General features: G+C 41.1%; 1 protein-coding gene and 1 non-coding gene across 2 annotated transcripts; one reads left to right on the top strand and one right to left on the bottom strand.

Moving 5' to 3' along the window:
* Positions 1 to 912: 912 nt before the first annotated feature.
* LOC120720705 (carboxy-terminal kinesin 2-like) lies at positions 913 to 2,495 on the bottom strand (the record flags this gene model as incomplete). The annotated part of the gene is made up of 5 exons (XM_040010482.1): positions 913 to 1,355; positions 1,507 to 1,580; positions 1,673 to 1,812; positions 2,045 to 2,183; positions 2,313 to 2,495. Coding segments are annotated over 5 exons (693 nt in total), but the record flags the coding sequence as incomplete, so codon positions are not given.
* Positions 2,496 to 12,102: 9,607 nt separating this feature from the next.
* trnar-ucg lies at positions 12,103 to 12,175 on the top strand. The gene has a single exon. It is a non-coding gene; the product is annotated as a tRNA-Arg (tRNA).
* The last annotated feature ends 1,637 nt before the right edge of the window (positions 12,176 to 13,812 follow it).

The following is a 13,812-nucleotide window of genomic DNA, read 5'->3' as shown; positions in this document are numbered from 1 at the left end:
TTTGTTGATGCCTCTATGAGCCTATAATGATAAGGAATGAGGGTCGTGTGGCAGTGTTAACCCACTAATAAAATCTGCCTGCCTTTAATGCTCTGTGTGAGATATCGCTCAATGTTTTGAAAGGTGTTATCCCGCTGACTGATCAACAGTACAGACAGCTAAAAAAGAAGTGCAGTGGGAGGGGTCTTAGAAGGTTTGGGTGTACACACATACAAGCCGTTGCCATCCTGCTCAGTAGATGTTGGCTTGGTTATGTTGGATATCACATCAGACACTATGCCTGATGCTGCTGTTTTTAGGTGGGGTTTGACTATGCTGACTCCTTTTTTAAACAACGGTACAGCAATTCTAAACAGGCTGCTGAACAAACCTCCCAGACTTGCGCCACATTGCGTGCTGGTCCCAATATAACCATTCAATTCTCCACCAGCCTGATTTAAATAACATCTTACATATTTTGCTTCATCTGTGTTGTAGACAGACATCCTTATTTTTTACAAATGGTGTCTTATGGGTCAGAAGTGGAGCTTGACAAACACCTTCCCGTATAAAAAGGGTATGTGTTGATTTTGGTTGTCTTTCAAATCAATTTCTATGTCATGGATTAAGGATTTCGAGACTGGTGTGTAGTGTGGGCTGTCAAATTGAAGAATGGCTACCCGACGGTCATCGTCTGTTATATTTATTGCTCTTAATAGCTGCGCATGGGCGTCACCCACAAGCTGGTAATCAACGATATCTGCATAAATAAAAATGTTCTATTTTCCGCCGTATACGTCTGCAGGATGTGGTGCGTATGTGTTTTTATAATGAAGTACAAACGGGTCTTCTGATTTGAATCCTAAGATTCCTGCCAGTCTCCCTCTAAATGTGAGAACTGTGACACTTTTAGATTCTCAAATGATTGTCATATTTTAATAGAACATCTTTTGTAGTAACGCATTTTCATTTGTATTTAACAGAATGTGATAAATGGTTTAAGATACCTCTGCGTCTAGTTTGACAGTTTCTATTAATCAGTTCTGAAAATTAACTCAATATCTGAATGTTGCTTAGTTTTACTTTAGTTGGTTAGTCTAATTATTTCCCCCTCGATTAGTCGACTAGTAAATAAGACGCCAGGAACATCCCTACTCTTCAGACAAAATGTGAGTGTGAATTACATACCAAGGTATTAAAATGGATATGGAGTATGGCTTTAGTTTACCATAAACAGCTGATGTAAGGACATCACTAATGTACTCTGTCCAATGAACACTGGAAACAAGACTGCACTGACCTTGCTGGCAAACCTCAATGAGTTCAGAGTTTCCCCAAAGCTGTCGGGCTCCGGAGCGATGTTAACAAACATCAAGCTGCAAATAAAGACATCCAAAATTAGTGCCAAAGAATAAACAGTCACAATCTGAAGTGATGAGATCAAACGCTGTTAAATATTTTTTGGGGATAAATTCCTTCAGTTTTATGTGTCGTCATTATAAAGATTTGTGATGTCAACAAACTCACGTTTTGCCGTTTCCCCCCAAACATCCCTGCAGGAGGTACGTGAGCTTCGAGTTCCTGTAAGCTACGCAAGTCTCCTGGAACACAAAGGCCAAAAAAAACCATTAATACTGTAAATGTAAAGAAAGCAGGTGTGACATCTAAGACTACAGAAACTGCAGCTGCAGACCTCGTTGGCCAGAGCGGCGATAACGATGCCCAGGTTGGACAGTGAGCTGTTGATGGCGGTCATCTCTTTGAAACGGTCACCCTGAGACTGGCTCTTCACCATTCGCTCACTGCCAGCCAAGTCCACCAGGCACAGAGTGGCTACACACACAGAAAACCAACTCTTATAGGAAGCAGTGATCCGTTTTTCCTTCCATTAAAGGTAGTTTTAATACTTCACAAAACACTTCTTTTAGCGCTCAGGGGCTCAAACATTAACGTTGAGTCATCAGAGCAGATTTTGCACTGGTTACAGTAACAATAACTAACCAGACTAAATATTATAGATTCAAAAGAAACCACATTCCTGATGCTGGTACTTCCAGTGTGATACATTTGCACTTGACATCCCTGCCGGCATTAACTCCCTCAATATCCAGCTGGAAGACTGAGTGGGAGCGAGACGAGCGGTCATTCTGGGCTGTCTGGGCAGTGGAGCGATTCTGATTGGCCAAAGCAATCAGACGGAGAACCTGAGAGGACGAGGGAACATTTTAAAACAGAGCATCGATAAAGTTTGATGTATTTTCAAAGTTTGGTAACAATTTGTCAGCAGATTTGAAATTAATTTGTTCTGAGCTACAGATGTCTGTCTGCTGTACCTGATCCTCATTGGAGACCCGCTCATAGGTGAGATTAGTGATTGTCAATTCGTTGCTGGCTGTCTTGCGGATCTCATGCTCAGGTCTCTTGCTGGACTTGCCGGTGAACACAAGGTCCCTCAGGGTCTCATTGTAAATTTCGACGAAGCTCGCTGTGAACGTGAACTGTGAAGTGAGTGGGGGTTAACGCCCCACACTCTTTTCTGTCACTGCTTTGAATGCACAGACTGGTCTTAATGTTGATCTTTGTAATCTTCAATGTTACAACCCGGCTCAAAAGCCGCAACATAAAAACAGATGAATAACAGAGTGTGGGTGAGAAGAGGTTTCATCCTAAAATGGAAAACCAGGTTGGCTAAAATGGCTGGTGCCACCAAGGCAAAGACTAGTGCACTGCCGGGAAGTTTGCCTCAGGTATGCTTTTATCCACACCTGACTAGGTGTGGCCAATTAGCACCAGCTGAAAACACTGAGACGATTAGAAGCTGCAGAGGGACGTAACACCTCCTCCCTTAAAAGGGTTCCTCTAGGACCCCTAAACAAATTAAAAGTCCCTCTGAAGCCTTGATCCCTCAAAAGTAACTTGGCATCTTTAAGCATGGATGCCCCTACATGAGGATCTGAAGTTGCCACACTGAACACACAAAAAGTAACATGTGACCAACTCAAAGGAGCACAACAGTCAAACCCAAAATGATTACCTGACCTGCTACAACACAAAACCAAAAGTAGCAACAAGTGATCACAAGTGATCTGTTGTCTCCACCACACAGTCACATACAAGTGGCCCTATACCACAACAAGTTACTTTAATCCAAAAAGTTCAGTAAATCAACCACACTAGTGACCAACCACAAAATAGAGAGCTATGGCCACACAATGATCACATCAAGGGTGGCTCAGCACCCCACAGTGTTATTGCCATCACCTGGCCAACAACACTCACAAGTGATCCAACAAAATAGCCATATTCCCCACAACACTAAAGGTCACATCACAAAACGCTCACCTCACAAGGATCTCATTAGCATCTATCAACACTGACATATGCACACACATGGTGTACACACAATGCTAACTTAAAAACAGCCTACCTGCCTCAGCTACAGACCATAATCATGAATAGTCTCAAACCTCCTACCAAGTTTGGTGCCACTGATTCACTATGTGCAACTCCCAGCCTAAAACACCAAAAACAACAAAACCCTTACTTTTCCTACCCTAGTCTTCAGTGGTGTACCAGGCTCGAGGCAACTTTAAACGCGAACTCGAGAGCAGGCAGCAGACCAGAGATACAGTCTCCTACCAAACTCTGAAGCGTACCCCCACCCAGGATAGCCACCAAACAAACTAAAACAATAAAGCAAAACAACAAACAAGTGCTTCGATGGAAGGGCAGCACAGCCACCCAGCTGAAACACACTTACTAAAGGGAGTTTGCACAATTACACTGAACACCATCACTCACCCACTTAAAAGCAAAACAAAAGACTGATATTCAGTCTCCACTAAAATGTCCAAAGACCCCGGACGAGCCACCACTTATGTTACGACCCGGCTCAAAAGCCGCAACATAAAAACAGAGATGAATAACGGAGTGTGGGTGAGAAGAGGTTTCATCCTAAAATGGAAAACCTGACTAGGTGTGGCCAATTAGCAGCAGCTGAAAACACTGAGACGATTAGAAGCTGCAGAGGGACGTAACATTCAGTATTGATATTTGTAAATGTAAACTATGAGGATTTATTTATTTATTTTTAATTCTTTTCTTTTTTTTTTTTTTTTTCCTCTTTTTTTTCTTTTTTCCAAATAAATGTCCCGATTGAGTAATGAAACTAACCCAAAGGAGAATTCTAACAATGTTAGACAGGCCATTCAATATGCTTTATCGTGGACAACTCGTGGCTAAACCCCCCCCCCCCCCCCCCCCCCCACACACACACACACACACACACACAAACCTCTAATCAAACATGAAAACGAATAATCCAGCTGAAGCTTCAGACAGCCGTCAGACAGTGAAACACTGCCATCTGCTGGACTCGAATAACAAAGACGCTGCTTTGACGGGTGAGGGAGTTTCAACAAGTCTGCAACGACTCAAGCATCAAACTACAGAACTATTATAGCGGACATGGTGCTCTAATGACTGCTTCATTAACGCAGCTCAGAAAGGATCAAACATATCAATAAATTATAAAACACAAAACGTCTCTTATTGCCCAGGGCTCAGGAAGTGAGTGTGTTCCTTATAGCCTATTAAACCTTAGCAGGTTATTTTGATGTGTTACAGATGAAACAGCTATCCAGTAACATTCAGCTACAAAAACGCTTTTTTATAATTACTTTTTTACAGCTTCGCACTTTTACACAAGTTTTATCATCAGTGTCACAATGGCTGCTGCTAAAATTGAGTACAAGATATTTGTTGGCCTGATTAAAAGGTCTTGATGCGTGCTCAATCATCAGGGAAGTAAATCTCCAAAAGTTGATTCTGTTCTTCTGGACGTAGCGTTTTCAGTCAGAGAAACCAGCCGACTGAAGGAACAATGGGCTGGGAGGTCAGTTCCTTAATCATGATTATGCAAATTCTCATGACCATTGATCAACAACCACTGATCAATGAGTACCATTCACAGAGAGTTGGAGAACGGCTGCAATCACAGCATTGTAAGATGGTGACAGATGTACCCTTAGGCCCCCTCCTTGATTCAGAGAGGGTCTTTCCCTTTTCACGTAAATGGCCTCCTTGACTCCGCCCTCAAACCAGCGTTCATTGCAGTTATTGTTGACAATCACATTGTATCGTGTAACCATCCAGCTCACATATTCAATGTAAATGATTTGTTGAACTCAAGACATGATGAATGTTCCTGCATTAAACCACATCCAGCCTAGTGTTCTCACTCTCCCTAAATGTATCTGTTACATTAGTGATATACGGGAGTTGTGTTTCAGTCTTTTCCACATGAGGACATTTACATTTAGTTTTTGCTTTACTGATGAGTGGCTGGTTAACCTGCAGTGGTTGAAGTATGTGTCGGTCGTCTGGAAGAGTAGGTGTAGAAGACGTCTTTAATGAATGTAATGCTCTGAAGGTGTCAGTGATTACTGTGAATTCATTATAAAAGTGGATTTCAGTGAATAAAGTGAATAAAGACAGGCCCTCATGGTGAAGCTCAGGTGTCCATAAAGTGTAACAGGAGAGCTTTGTCATACTTTCAGAGATTTTACATGAGCCAGTCTTTCAAAAATTACATAAATAAATAATTCATTCATTAATCCACAGGAAACACAATGCTCATATCTGAAAGTAAACTCTGATATATATCCCCGACTAGACTTACTACTAAATAAAGGATCGCCCCAAAATGACTAAATATATAAAGACACTCTCCAGAAGAAGTTAAAGGGATTTTATTTATTGTACAAGCAATATCTTCATAAGAATTACAAATTCTGCAGACATGTTACCTTCTTACTGAACCTGAATAACTCACACACAGACGTGTCTGCTGCTTATCTTTGTTCAAACATGATGTTTTATCTCGTCTTCAAAACACATTACTCATCTTTCTGGCATCGTGTTACATGAAAACACCTGCATTCTACCTGTGTCATTGTACCACAAAGACAATGATTGCAACACTGTGCTTGCAAAATAGAAGAAATAAGACGACCAGCAAATACATAAAAGATGGTAAAAGTGATTCCATCTTTGTGTCTCCTCCCATTGTTTCCCCAGTCTGTCTAGTTCCCATATTCCCAGGACACCGCTGGACAACAAGTGGGTATTCCAAGACTGAGAGACAGCCAGAGTTGGCGAAAGATCAGACATTCTCCACTTAAGTAGAAGTAAAAATACTATTGTTCCAGTGAAAGTTAAAGTACTGATTCAACTTCATTACTCAGCTAAAGTAAAAAAGTACAGGCTCGAAGCGCTTACAGAGAAAAGCATACAACAGAATACAACAGAATGCTGATGGCGGCAGTAACACACACTTGGAGGAGAGGCTCCAGCCGTCCATTCCAGCCCTATCCCTAACATTAACTCTAACCATAACTTTAACCTTAACCCTATCAGGTCTTGTTTTACAAAGCGATTCATGATTAGAACAAAAAACACATTTACACATACCGATGATTTGTCACATAGCATCGTTACCTGTTGGGATGCGAACGTGTTGTTTCCAGAGCACCACAAATTGGGTGTCTGTAGCTCAGGTAGAGCAGGAAACCTACTAATCAGAAAGTTGCTGGTTCAATCCCCGCCTGCTCCAGCCTGCATGCCAAATATCCTTGGGCAAGACGCTAACCCCAAGTTGCTCTCCGATGCATCCATCGGGAGGATGAATGCGTATTAATGTTAGATAGAAAGCACTTACAGAGAAAAAGCATAGAAAAAAGTGAGTGCATGAATGAGGCAAGTTGTAGAGAGTAGAAAAGCTTTATACAAGAACCAGTTCATTTACCGTTATATTTGAGTTTTATTTTCAGTTCTGTACTTTTTACATGTAATATTGATTCATTAGATTGACTACATGTATTAGACCTAACTTGCTGACAGCAAATTTAAACAACCGTAATAATTTATTTTCAGCGTCTGAAATATTTATTTAGTTTGTTTTTTGTTTTCTTTTTGGCTCCTGATATTAGTCAACTACTATTTGTCAATGTTGAACTAATAATGAATCTAAGAAAAGTTATTTGTCACGGTTGGCCAGCGTCAACCGTGGGGATGTGAGGAAGGAGGAGCCAGGCACGGAGCTCTGAATGCAAGCAGTGCGTTTATTTACAGTGAATGGAAAATAACAATAAATCCGCAGTGCGTTCCCGACTCCCGTGACATGTCCTCTTCCCAGTGCTAGTGTTCCTCGTCTCCGCTCCTCAGTGTCTGAGCACCCCGTGCTCGCTGCCCTCTCGTCTCCACGCTTCTCCTGGGGAGATAACAAACAGGCAGCCGTAAGACACATACAATGCGGCAGACTATCCGTACTGACTGGCCGAGAGACTAACGTGAAGTCACGCAATGATCCAGCGTCAGAGAGAGCGCCACCGCATTCTTAAGTAGCTCCTCCGACAAGGCTTGATCAGCTGTGTGATGGTCTTCAAGTGTGGCCAACCACCTGGCAGGGCCACACCCACCAGGCCTGAAGGTGCCTGTAAACAGGTGCTCTCAGAAACTCTGGCATCCACACACACACACAGATATACCTGCAAGCAGGGAGAAGGAGGGACAGCACACCAAAAACACACATGTCCATAACTGCTGGGTCGTTTAGACTCCTGAGCTGTGCACGAGGGGTCGAACACCCACTGGAAGGCCGGGCACTCGTTTTCAACCGTAATATACCCGATGTGCTCAGGTAACCTGTAGCGCCATGAAACCTCTGTCACACCAGGGCGCATAAACAATGATGCTTTAAGAGACTGATGGGATCGGGCAGCAGGGAAAACATCCACAAAATGCTACTTTCAGTTTGACTCCCTAAGACTACCTAAACTAAGTAGAGTCATTACATGCTTGTTAAAAGCAAACTCTCATATAGTTTTTAATGTGCTTCTTTCATTACAATGACTAGATAAAGAATGTGGCCCTGTCTCTATTTAACACTGGCTACCCCAAAATGTTTCCAAACCTACAACCGTAACTTTCACTGAGAGATTTTTAGATACGGTTATTGAAGCTGTGGGGTTAATTTTTTAAGTAACATGAGAGAGAGGCAGCAGCATACATACAGAGCATCAGTGATAGAAAGCTAGGCTAACATAGGGTAGCTACCTGTTCAAGGAGAAACATGTGTAGGCCCATCTCAAGTGCCAGTGAACATCTAAATGATTCAGGGAAGACTTTGGAGAAAGTGCTGTGGGGAGATGAAACGAAATTCCAATTATGTGGCTTTAACTGACCTTTTGAAATAGGAGTGTGATGCAAAAATGCTTAACATTGTCCACCCCAGCTGTGAAACTCAGAAACCAGTCTTACTTGTTATCATCTATCGTCCACCTGGGCCTTACACAGAGTTTCTGCCTGATTTCTCAGACTTTATATCTGATTTAGTTCTCAGCTCAGATAAAATAATTATTGTGGGTGATTTTAACATCCATGTAGATGCTAAAAATGACAGCCTTAACATGGCATTTAATCTGTTATTAGACTCAATTGGTTTCTCTCAAAATGTAAAAGTACCCACCCACCACTTTAATCACACTCTAGATCTTGTTTTAACATATGGCATAGAAACTGAACATTTAAGGCAAGGCAAGGCAAGTTTATTTGTATAACACAATTCAACAACAAGGTGATTCAAAGTGCTTTACAGAGACATTAGAAGCAAGAACAAATAAAAAGCATGATTTAAAATTGATTAAAACAAGCAAATAAACTAACTAACTAATTAACAAACAAACAAACAAACAACAGTATATAAAATCAAAACAGATAAAATCAGAACAGTAGATAAAATCAGTAGTTAAATGTAAGTTTTGAAATTTAAGCTTAAAAGTGTGGATTTGGTGCTTTATTCAAATGCAGCTGAGAACAGGTGAGTCTTCAACCTGGATTTAAATAAACTGAGTGTTTCAGCTGATCTGAGGCTTTCTGGGAGTTTGTTCCAGATATAAGGAGCATAAAAGCTGAATGCAGCTTCTCCGTGTCTGGTTCTGACTCTGGGAACTGATAAAAGACCGGATCCAGATGACCTGAGGGATCTGGAAGGTTCATACTGGGTCAGGAGGTCATTGATGTATTTTGGTCCTAAACCATTCAGAGCTTTATAGGCCAGCATCAGAACTTTAAAGTCTATCCTCTGACGGACAGGCAGCCAGTGTAAGGACCTCAGAGCTGGACTGATTTAACAGTGTTTCCTGAAAACCCTCTCCTGTCTGATCATTTCCTGATAATTTACTTTTACAATAATTGATTACACAGCGGTGGAGAGTAGACTTTATCAAAGTAGATGTCTTTCTGAAAGTGCTTTAACTAAGTTTAAGAATATAATCCACCCACTGTTATCATCTCCAATGCCCTGTACCAACAGAGAGCAGAGCAGCTATCTGAACGCTACCCCAACAGAGGTCGATTATCTTGTTAATAATTTCACCTCCTCACTACGTACGACTCTGGATACTGTAGCTCCAGTGAAAACTAAGGCCTCAAATCAGAAGTACCTGACTCCGTGGTATAATTCTCAAACACGTACCCTAAAGCAGATGACTCGTAATCTGGAGAGGAAATGGCGTGTCACAAATCTAGAGGATCATCATTTAGTACCCCACCAAGCCAGAACATCTTACTATTCATCACTGATTGAAGAAAAGAACAACCCCAGGTTTCTCTTCAGCATTGTAGCCAGGCTGACAAAAAGTCAGAGCTCTTTTGAGCCAACCATCCCTTTAAAGTTAACTAGTAATGACTTCATGAACTTCTTCACAAATAAAATGTTTATCATTAGAGAAAAAATTACCAATAATCATCCCACAGATGTAATATTATCTACAGCTACTCTTAGTACCATTGATGTTAAGTTAGACTCTTTTTCTCCAATTGATCTTTCTGAGTTAACTTCAATAATTACTTCCTCCAAACCATCAACGGTTAGCTGAGCTGGTCAGAGCGTGGTGCTAATAACGCCAAAGTCATGGGTTCAATCCCCATACTGGCCATTCCAGTATGGAAGGTGCTGTCTCATGGTAGACTGTGGTTTTGTTTGGCGGGATCCAAGAAAAAAACTTCTGCCAACTTCCAGGTGACAGATCGGGCCACGTAAGCTTTATGACCTCCATTGGCAGTTGATACTCTGGCTTAGTGGGTGGATCCACTGTGCATGTGGCAGGTAGGACTACGTTTTTAAGAGCGTGATACATGGGAGAAATGCTGTGGCATGCGCTTATTTCAAGCAACAATCAATTATTTCTTTTTTTTTATATATTCTTTATTTCTACAATATTACTTCACAAAGGTGATTACAGGCATTAATTAACACAGTTTACAAGAGAAAAACAAAACAAAACGAGAAGGAAGAAAGAAGGAGAGGTGGAAAAAAAGGGGGAAAAATTATATATATATAAAATAAAAGGAGAAAACTCAGTCGGGAGTGAGCAATTAACTAGATTGGTGGTTTCAAGCTTTAAAAAGAAGATTCGGTTTATGGGTATTGACGTATTGGACCCACTTATCCCAACACAGATGGAACCAGGCCATCCTGTCATTAACATGAGCTGTTACTTCCTCCATCCTATATATCTCTAACGTAATTTCCCACCATAATGACAAGGTCGGTATGTCTTGTGAGGACCATTTCTTTGTTATACATTTCTTACTTGCAACCAGTAAAGCTCTTAAGAAACATATGTCATTTTTGGACCAGTTCTGCGGTATACAGCCAAAAAAAATTGTCTTCATATCCTGAGGGAATGTACAGTTAAAAATGCCTTGTCATATACCATGAATGTCTTTCCAGTAAGTCCGTAGCCCAGGACAGTCCCACATAATATGGGTGTGATGTGCTCGTTGGTGTCCACAGTTTCTCCAGCACACGGGAGGATTCCCATCATAGTGAGCCTTTTGACACGGAGTGATAAAGAACCTTATCAGAGTTTTCCATCCGAACTCCCTCCAGCTTTTGGAGGAAGTACTCCTCCATTGCCATTCCCACATCTGAGTCCATTCATCCCTAGAAATACACATCCCTCCCTCCTTTTCCCATAACATCTTCACATAATCAGTTGAGTGTGGAAGCTTATTTATAAGAAAATTATACCAAAAAGAAATGAGTCTTGTATCAACATCCCCACTGTACGCCTGTCTAAATAAAGTTGCCAGTTCCACATTAGTGTTTGACATCAGACCGATTGTTGTCTTTTTATAGTGTCTTATTTGCAAGTATCGATAAAAATCCTGTTTTTCTAGATTGTGTCTCTGTTTCAGTGTGTCAAAACTAATAAGATTCCCATCCTTTATCAAACTATCAAATGTAGATAACCCTTTAGCAGGCCAACTTTTGAAACGTGAGTCCAATTTATTCAGGGCAAAGTCAGAATCATATGCATACCATTTGAATAAAGCCAAATCCTGTTCAAGTTTGAATTCTTTCACGACTTTTCTCCATACATTAAGTGTGCATGACACCCAGGGTGTCGTGCACCCTGCCCTCACCGTATCAACAATTCCCTTATGTAAGCTGAATTTATCCAAGACTTTATATAGAAAGTCCCAATTTACGGAATCAAAGGCTTTTTCTGCATCAATACTCATAAGCATGGCTGTACTCTTAGATGTCTGTATCTGATCAGAATCAGAATCAGAAAGGGGTTTATTGCCAAATGTTGAGCAGGTTTACAACATTAGGAAATTGCTGCGGTGCTTCAGTGCAAACATGCTGTCATAAATTGCGCTTAAATAGACATAGTCAAGCCCGAGCCTTCATCCATGTTGACCCTAGCATTGACTTCATGTCGAGATGGCGATGCCGCTGCCGTAGGCCCTTCGTTTACACGTTCTTCTGCTGGGCTTTTCTGTTTGTCTCTTTTCCCCATGTTCACCCCGCTTGTAACTCTACTATCTATCAGAAATTGGTAATAATTTTGACACTTCGCGGGGTGAATGAATTATTTATGAGAGAGCGCTACTCGTTAGGCTGCCATGCGTTGGGATGACGTCACCGGAAAAACAATCAATTATTTCAAGCAACAATCAAGCAATATCCACCAGCCATGTGACCAAGCCAACACCAGCAGTTGGCTCAAGCAGACTCCAACGAACGTTCGTGAAAAGTGGGAGCTTCTGCCAGACCACGTGGCCTAACGGACAAGGCGTCTGACTTCGGATCAGAAGATTGAGGGTTCGAGTCCCTTCGTGGTTGGTTGTGAGTCCTTGAGGAGCAGGCATGCGTTCGCAGCATGCCAACCTCGGCTCCTTTATGTCATCCAAAATTGCTACGCTGTTGTCAACTTCATGTCCTTCAACAGAGACTCTACGAGTTCTCTTTTTTTTTTTCTTCTTTTCTTTTTCTTTTTCTTTTTTTTTTTCTTTTTCTTTTGTTTGTCCTGATAGAACAACACTGCTTAAAAAACATATAATCTATATTGTAAAAAACCTTAATTCATGGAAGCTGCAGCTTTCTTGTGCTGGTTCACTCTGCTCTCTGGTGTAAATTGGTGCTGAAGGTATTTTCAGCACCAATTTACACCAATTTAGAGACTATATGTTGAGCTGAGTTCACTCAGTTAGGTACTTTGGTGGGAGCCAAAGAAACAAATATTGTGCTTAAAATGATGTATGTGTACTATAGTCATCCTACAGCATCAAGCTATGAAGGTTTTACATTAGTATTCATTTTCAGCATCGCTCATCTAGCATTACATTTAATCACATGCTGGTCTTCTGACGTTTTTCTCCACCGTGTCCACAACCTGTGATCAGCTCTGTTATTCTGTAAGTGATATTTGATTAAAAAAAATTTTGTATTTAGACTCCAGAAATAGTGAAATTGTATATAATTGTATATAAGGACAGCATCACACAACTCTGTGAAGAGAAAAAAGGCGTAACACCAATAGGTTTTCTGAGAATGTCTTCATGACCGTTGGTAACAACATCTTTGACTGAAAGGGGAGTTTCACTCGTCCAGCCCACTAAAGATCAAAGCTAGCTTCTGTGGTTTAGACCTCATGCTCTAAAACACTGCAGATTTTTGCACTGCATTCTTAGAGGGTGTTTTTATTTATGAATTATTGTTAAGAAAACAGCATTTAACATCTCTCTCAAACATACCTTATATTATTTTGATTTATGCAGTGAGCCAAGCAAAGCCACTACCTATACTATATCCATCTGCTGGCAAGCCGCCCTCATCCACTGTCCTCGATTCTTCTTTTGCTTATTCAGACACACAAAGATGAATGTTTTCTGCTTTGTTTTTAAATGATTGACTGTATATATAAACATTTTCTGACCTCTCACATTTATCTTGTGGCCCTTTGGTGTGTGCAAACCCCTCACTCCCCAGGTTGGATTCCTCAATCCAAACTAAATCCCATCCATTGTATTCCTGGAGCTTTATCACTTGTAACTTAACAGAGGAATGAAATCATTGTTTGCAATATGAGATGCCACATGTAACAGACTGGTGTGTTTGCTCACCCAGCCTTGTTTTGGATATCAAAATGGAGAATAGCTCCGGAGATGCAGCCAGTCATTTCCTAATGAGCTGCTGGCAGGCCGGCACTGCTTTGCCCGTCCAAAATGAAAACACTGCCAGATATTTGGCCAATTTCATAACTGGGATGCTTTTTCTGGCTTAAGCTTCTGCGAATTAACGAGCTGACCGTCACAATATCACGGGTCAGTTCAAATGAAAACAAAAAAACTGAAAGTGATGACACTACAGGAAGCTAATAATGCCTGCAGGAAGAACTTTTCATTATCACAGTGAGCTCCGACATGAGCTACGCAGTCTGCTTTGATTGCATTGCATTGCAGTTAGACTGAATAAATCTG

This window comes from Simochromis diagramma, unplaced genomic scaffold (assembly GCF_900408965.1).
Source record: "Simochromis diagramma unplaced genomic scaffold, fSimDia1.1 OVJJ01000589.1, whole genome shotgun sequence".
NCBI lineage: Eukaryota > Metazoa > Chordata > Actinopteri > Cichliformes > Cichlidae > Simochromis > Simochromis diagramma.
This window is presented reverse-complemented; position numbering and strand designations above follow the sequence as displayed.